Source organism: Orycteropus afer, unplaced genomic scaffold (genome assembly GCF_000298275.1).
Source record: "Orycteropus afer afer isolate SDZICR_OR568_19922 unplaced genomic scaffold, OryAfe1.0 scaffold00191, whole genome shotgun sequence".
Lineage (NCBI taxonomy): Eukaryota > Metazoa > Chordata > Mammalia > Tubulidentata > Orycteropodidae > Orycteropus > Orycteropus afer.
The window spans coordinates 6,212,649-6,220,503 of record NW_006921778.1 but is presented as its reverse complement, the minus strand read 5'-3'; the positions used below and the strand labels follow the sequence as shown (position 1 = coordinate 6,220,503).

General features: G+C 35.8%; 1 protein-coding gene across 1 annotated transcript in view; it reads right to left on the bottom strand.

Moving 5' to 3' along the window:
* TMEM232 (transmembrane protein 232) overlaps positions 1-7,855 on the bottom strand; it is a 438,880-nt gene that overhangs the window by 371,497 nt on the left and 59,528 nt on the right. The window contains exon 6 of the mRNA XM_007947598.1: positions 5,120-5,289. Within this exon, the coding sequence (XP_007945789.1) occupies positions 5,120-5,289 (170 nt within the window). The remainder of the gene's footprint in view (positions 1-5,119; positions 5,290-7,855) is intronic.

Genomic DNA, 7,855 nt, shown 5'->3' with positions numbered 1-7,855 from the left:
AAGAAGAAGAAATGGAGCATTCTTGATAAATAAGTACAATGATGATGATGATGTGATTTAATACAACCATCACATATATCATCAGTGTGGAAGACCAGCAGGAGCAATGCTCTTAGAACTATTAGGTCACCACTTTTAGTTCTTTGCCTTTATAGTAAATCAATCCTGCTCAAAGTACAGATGGCAGGGATGTGCCATTTGCAAACTATTAACAAATGAGTACAGAAATTGAGAATAAATATTTAGAATTTTCTTAATAACAATTCAAACTAATAATAAAAATTGGGGTTTGTATTTTATATGTCTTTTTTGTTTTATATTTCTTATTATTCATTAATACTGTATTTTAAAAGAGTATTAGTCTGTGATGAATTGGAAATATTTTAAAATATTTTTTAAAAGTTGAGAGGAGTCTTTTATCATAGCTAGTTTAGAATTCACTCATTGAGTGACTTCCAGAGGGTTGTTTTTTGTTTTGTTTTGTTTTGTTTCTGGCTTTTACCACCACTCCCTTTCTTTACTTTGAGTTGTCAATTGTTACAGCTTATACAATGCCTACTTTGAGAAGCCCACTTACAAAAAAACAAAAACAAAACTCACTGCCACAGAGTCAATCCTGACTCATAGTCACCCCTCCCTGGGTTTCTGAAGCAGTATCTCTACAGAAGTAGATTGATCAATTTCCTTCCCAGGAGTGGCTGTTGGATTTGAACCACCAGCCTTCTGGTTAGCAATCAAATGCCGTAGACTATTCCACATTGAGAGTTAGAAAACCATATCCCCTTGGATTTTGAGCAAATTTAAGCTGTGAATATCTGGCCAGTCTCTCTTTTATTACAGAAATGAGCTTTGAAGCATGGGCTTTACTTTGGCTGCTCAGAGACAACTTTTTGGGTTCCATCCTTGTCTTCAGCCATTGGAAAACCCTATGCAACACAACTCTACTCTGACACAAAAGGGGTTGTCATGCAGAAGAACTGACTCAAGAGCAATTAGTTGATATTGTCATGTAAGGAATTCTCAGTACAAATATATTACCTGTATAGTAGAATATGAATCATAGGGTGATGCTTCTAAAGAACCTGTGTCTCAGTCTCTATCTCCAATTCTTAGTAATCATTTACAACTATAATATAGCAGAAAAATGTCCCCAACATAGAAAATGCCTTTGGCTTAAACCAATCATGGCAACTTCATGAGTGATCTTTCAGAAATATATCACCAGAGCTTTCTTCTGAGGCATTTCTGGGTGGACTTGAACCACTAACCTTTCTATTTGGCTTCCTATGTACTTAAAGAGTCAGAGGACAAAATTAGAAAGCATAGTTGTATAGTTGCTATTTTTCTGGAGAATTATTTGGACTTTAGGAGAGAAGAAGTTATTTTGTAAAGGCTCTACTGCATTTTAGCTGGGTTTGAACCTACCTTCTCCAAAGAACTAAGATGTTATTTTCATGTGACAATTGTGCTGAATAAATTTAGCTTTATTAGTAAGCAAAGACAGAATGGAAAATTCAATTCAGCATTCTGACTCTGCAATCCACAGAGCTAATTAAAGTGCACTATTTGTCAAAGTCAATAGAAACTCTATGTCTGGATCAGCTTAAAAGAACATTAAAAAGAGAAATGGGTTCCAGCAGCAAATGAGAGAAAATTTCCCATTCTTAAATAGAATGCTCATGTTATAATGTTTGTTTTTTCTAAAGAATTGGTGTTGAGTTTTTTGTTTGTTTGCTTTTTGTTTTAGTCATTTTAGCAGCACCCTGCCAGCAAATGAAGGAACTCTGGTGAGGCTGTGGTTAAGGCTAACTCAACTCACTGCCGTAGAGTAGGATCTGACTCATAGCCACCCCTCCTTGGGTATCCGAGGTGGTATCACTATGGAAGTAGATTGGCCAATCTTCCTTCTGAGGAGTAGCTGGTGGGTTTGAAGCACCAACCTTCTGGTTAGCAATCAAATGCTTTAGGCACACCACCAGAGCTCCTGTAATTAAGGCATTGGGCTGTTAACCAAAAGGTTGGAGCTTTGAATCACCAGCTGCTCTGCAAGACAAAGACAAAGCAGTAAAGCGTTAGAAACCCTAAGGGGGTTGCTATGTGTCACAACTGACTTAGTGGCAGTGGGTTTGGTTTGGTTTACTTGGCAAATGAAATAACTTGGCTTTTACTCCAGTACAGATAAGTACATTAAAAAATAAATAAATAAAACATTTTACAGTAGCCAAAATAAAATGCCACGGATCTTTACTATTCTCAAGAGAATAAAGAATTTTGGAAGAAATCCACAAATCATCTACTATACCATACTATTAATAAAGAAAGGAGAGAAGATGAATGCAAATGTATCCCATATATTCCCTTTTTTATCTGTTTCTCCCTTTCTCTTCCCAGAAGGGAAGAGAGATGATTGGTAAACGAATGGGTGAATACTCACCTGAACATGAGAGGCTGGTCTACATTAATCTGTCTATACTGGAGAAATTGGGCTGAAAGTAGGAGAACTTAAGACATGTATTTAAGCACTAATTAACTAAATTAGCAATTTCAGCAGCCCTGTGACTACACTGACTTTTATACTCATTGTGAGGAAATTGGAGGAGAAACTACTTCAAGAGCCATTGAGTTGATTCCAATTCCTTGCAATTCCATGTGTATCAGAGAAGAACTGTGTGCCATCTAGTTTTCAGTGGCTGATTTTTGGAAGCAGATCGCCAAACGTTGTTTCTGAGATGCGTCTGCATGAATTTGAACCTCCAACTTTTCCGTTAGCAATCACGCACATTAACAGTTTGTACCAACCAGGAATTCAGGGAGGAAAAAAAGAAAAAAAAGGCAATAAATCTGACAGGTCAAAATCTGTTATAATCCCCTGATAGAAACAGAACTCAGAAAAGATTGAATCTCTGCCCTTTGTCCTCCAAAGTGGGGAAAAAGGCACATAGAGACTTAGCAACTTGTCCCACTCTAAGCAGAGTATGACACGTGTTGACATTTTTTGCCCCTTATAATCAGGAAGGCTGGGCAATCTATTTCTGTAGTGATACTGCCTTGGAAACCCAAGGAGGGGTCGCTATGAGTCGGATCCGACTTGGCGGCTCATAACAACAACAATATAATCCAGGTCACTTTGTACAGCGATGTGTTTCCATTTAATTGCTGTGTACGTGCATCAAAAATGGGTTCATTCTTAAAGAGAAGCAGAATAAACATTGAAGGTTGCCAGCCTCAACAGGCAGAATACTCATGTCACCAAGATTTTACGGTATCTTAACTTATCTGTTTAAAAGGAAAATATGAAAATCACTACATTAACTCAATATAACCACATCCTTAAATGAAAATCATTATATTAGTTAAAGTGAGTCCCTAAATATAATTTCATTAATGTTATTTATATTTCCATAGCACTTTATAATTTATAAGGCACATGATTTCTTGAAATCTTCACAACCCTACAGTAAGTAGGGCAAAGATGATGATGATGAGTTTTTTTAAAAGATAAGCAAATGAAAGTGTGGCCAGCTTTAATGCACCTCCTCAAGATCACACAGCCAATTGGTGACTAGGTCTTCTCTCTTCATAGTCAGTGCTCTTTCTGTTGCTCAAACCATTATGCTATATCCATCATTAAAACATTTTTTGAAACATAAAGAACAAGATTATTCCTTTTCATGAAACATGTTGTATTTATAATTATAAGCAAAGGTTCAAATTACTAGTATACGTTACTATCCATAGAAATGATCCACCAAGTAACGAGCTAAAGAGAAAACACTGAGGCTTAGAAAGAAAAAAAATAGATTTGCTTAAATTTTTTTTCCTCTCTTTCTTATATATTTAAAGTTATAGTAATTTTTATTAAAGGGCCAAGGAAAACATGGAAAAATTGTGAGGCAACTCATATATAAAGCTATTTAAAAATAGAATCTTCCTTAAATTTTGTAAGGCGTTTTACTTCTTACGATGTTAAAAGCTTGAAGTTTCTCTTTTGAATTTTATCAGCCCATTAGGTATACACACAATTAAATGGTTAATTTTAGTTATGCTTGTATAGTACACAATATATTACATATCAGGAATTATATAATTAGGACAAATAGTTTTCTCTAAAGTCAGTCACTAATTAATACCTGAGATAGAAATAAAGATTTTCCATATGCTAATGTTATTTTGGAAATCCAAGGAGGGGTCGCTATCATTTTGTGAGGCGGTGGTGTTCCATGGTAGAATTCTCACCTTCCATGAAGGAGATCAGGGTTTGATTCCCAGCCAAGCCACCTCAAGTGCAGCTACCACCTGTCTGTCAGTGGAGGCTTATGAGTTGCTGTGATGCTGAACAGACTAAAGACTAAGAAGAAAGGCCTGGTGATCTCATTATAAAAATCACATGCAATTGTGCTATATGAAGGATGCTGAGTTGGAGTACAACTCAATATTCGCAAATAAAAACAAACCAAAACAAATTCACTGCCATCAAGTTGATTCCAACTCATAGCAACCTTACAGGATACAATAGAACTGTTCCATGGGGTTTCCAAGGCTATAAATCTTTATGGAAGCAGACCTACATTTTGTCCTACAGAGGGGTTGGAGGGTTTGTACTGCCACCCGTTCAGTTAGCAGCTGAGCTCTTAACCACTGAGCCACCAAACCTTCCCTGACAACAACAAAGTTATTTTAATTCCTCAATTTTGAGCCATTCAAAAAAAAATTGATTTTAACAGTATATTAAATGCTACTGAATGTAAATTATGGAAGGTAAAAATATTTCACTTGCCCTCAGGAATAACCTGCATTTTACATAACATTTTTCCTTTAATAAAAACATAATATCTTACAACATTAAGTTTTTAAGTCCATTTATGTTGAAATTTCCAATTAAATGGGTGAGATGGGATCTAAAAGGGAGAATTATTATGGAATGATTTCATTTTAAGTAGTAGTGGTATATTTTGGTCCCCCACTACCAATCTTATTACACACAATCCAGAAAATGTACATATGTTGCTTGAATTATTGTGTTTGCTGTTTATCTCACAGATACATCATCTTCAGCAATGCCTGCTGAACTGGCAACCACAATTATTTAATCATAGAATCATGCAACAGAATATATTACCTTCATACCAGAATACACATTGTCAAAACCTTCTGTCCTTCCATTAGGGTTAAAAGTTGATTCAGAGAGTAGTACTCTTTCATATATAACTTCCGAGGCTTTCAGGATGAATGTCACATTTGAAAAGATATTTGGATACTTGTAATATGTGTCTTCAGATAAAGAAAGCGCTATTGTAAGAAAAATTATTTGCAGTGTTTAGTTAATATTTTTGTATTGTATTTCATTTGTCTTTTAGTTATAAAGCTACAATTAAATTCAGTACTCGGATGCTGAAACTGTTGTACATTTCCAACATCGATACAAGATTTATAATGTCGTGTGTGACCCCTGGTGGTGAAATAGAAAACTACAAGGTAAATAATTTACACATAAGCATTTATATAATTCAGAAAGCAATTGCATAATGGTTGAATGTCCAATTAAGTATAGTTACTGCTCAACAATGCTTGGACGCTCCCAGCTGCAAATAAATCAGGTTATAATAGATACTTTATTTATAATGGATACTTGGAAATTGTAATCCTATAAACAAACCAAAGTCATTGTAACCCAACTTTCTCCAATTATATTTATTTCCAAGATGTTATTACTGACTTTTAAAGGCATATATTTAAATATGGACAATACTTAGGTCATTCAACATAAGACTATGTTATATTTAGCAGAACAATCTCTGTGCTGCTCTTTCTATAAACTTTTAGACAATCTTTGAGTTGAGTCCATCCACACAGTAGAAAAACTAATGATGACCATTCCTCTGATGGTGCTATGTGTACAGACACCAGTTACTAATAGCCTCAAGTGAGAAACAGTTGCTGAATATAGAAATATAGCCTAAGGCTCTAGTTAATAGTATTTGGTGAGAGGGCAAAATCTGGGAATTTTATTCTTAAATGAAGCAAAGTTGGTACTCTTAGGGTATATCCACAATAACAAGCTAATGTGAGAACTTGAGATTTTATTAAAATAATTTTTCAAAAATGATTTACCACCATCATCTGAAGATTTAGTGAGCTACTATGCCTAACATTGTAAGAAATAATATGATAGACATGGATTCTTATTCTGCCAGTCTACAGTCTCCTCTCAGTTTCACACCTTATTAAGTTTTGTAGTAGAGGCACACATTGGTTCAAAACATTTCTACTATTACCTTCTAATGACTCTATGACACTTCCCATCAAATATCCCTCGGTTTCTTGTATATCACCTTTCTTTCTTTCCCTTAGCCTACAACATAGCTTATCTTCTTTTTACCTTATTTTTTTATCCAAATGATTGGCTAATATTTCTCCTTCCCTTTGTAGCTATACTTTTTGAAATAATTCACAATCTCTTATCTTGTGGTGTAGTGCCTAAGGCATTTGAAGGGTAACCAGATGACTGGCCACTCCTTGGAAAGAAGACTGGGCAATCTACTTCTGTAGAGATATTGCCTCAGAAACCCAAGGAGGGGTCACTATGAGTTGGAATCCACTTGACAACAGTGAGGTTTTTTTGAGTTATCTCTTACATCTAAACTCCCACTTTACTCTTCATTGACCTCCAATCTGAATTTTACTTCTATCACTCAACTGTGGATGCTCCATCAAAATCAACAATGACTTTCTGATTGCAATGACCCATCAACAATTTTCAGGTGTCCTACTATTTAATGGAGGAGTTATTGGGTGATGAAAACAGTTAATGTGCTTAGCTGATAACCGCAATGTTGAAAGTTTGAAGAAAGGTCTGCCAATCTACTTCCCAAAAATCAACCACTGAGAAAACCCTGTGGAGTACCATACATACATGGGGTTGCCATGACTCAGAGTCTACTTGATAGTAACTGAACCTATTTAGTAAATGATTTACCACCATTTCTGTGGTAGAATTCCCTCTCTCCATGTGGGAATTCCAACCAATGTATCTCATGCACAGCTACCACTCATTAGGCAGTAGAGGCTGTGTGGTGCTATGATGTTGAACAGGTTTCAGTGGAGCTTCAAGACTAACAGACTAGGAAGAAAAGCCTTTCTTCCTCATGATTCTCACTGACTTGAGAATCAGTCAGTGAAAATTGTAAAGATCACAATGGTCCGATCTGAAACAGCTCAGAGGGACAGCATTTCCTTCTATTATATATGGAGTCACCATGAGTCTAGGACTGTCTACATGGCAGCTAACAACCTATTTAATACTTGAACTGCTCTTGATAATGTTAATATTCTTGAACCTCTGCTCTTTAGATTTCTATGTCATTATTCTTTCTGACTTCACTTTATTCTCTTTATTTGTGTCTGTTCCTCCAATACAAGCCCTAGCGGTACAGTTGTTAAGTGCTCAGCTGCTAACCAAAAGGTCGGTAATTTGAACCCACTACCCACTCTGTGGGAAAAAGATGTGGTAATTTGCTTCTGTAAAAATTTACCATCTTGTAAACTTTATGGGGTGATTCAACCCTGTCTTATAGGTCACTATGAATCTGAATTGACTCAACAGTAACAAATTTGTTTTTGGTTTTGTTTGGCTCCTCCAGCAATCCATAATTCAATAATCAGGAAGGATGTATGGCAGGGTTGTATCCTTTCACCATACTTATTCAATCTGTATGTTGAGTAAGAAGCCAAGAAGCTAGACTATATGAAAAATGCAGCATCAGGATTGGTGAAAATCTCATTAACAACCTGAGATATGCAGAAACACAACCTTGAAAGTGAAGATGACTTGAAGCACTTACTGAGGAAGTTCAAA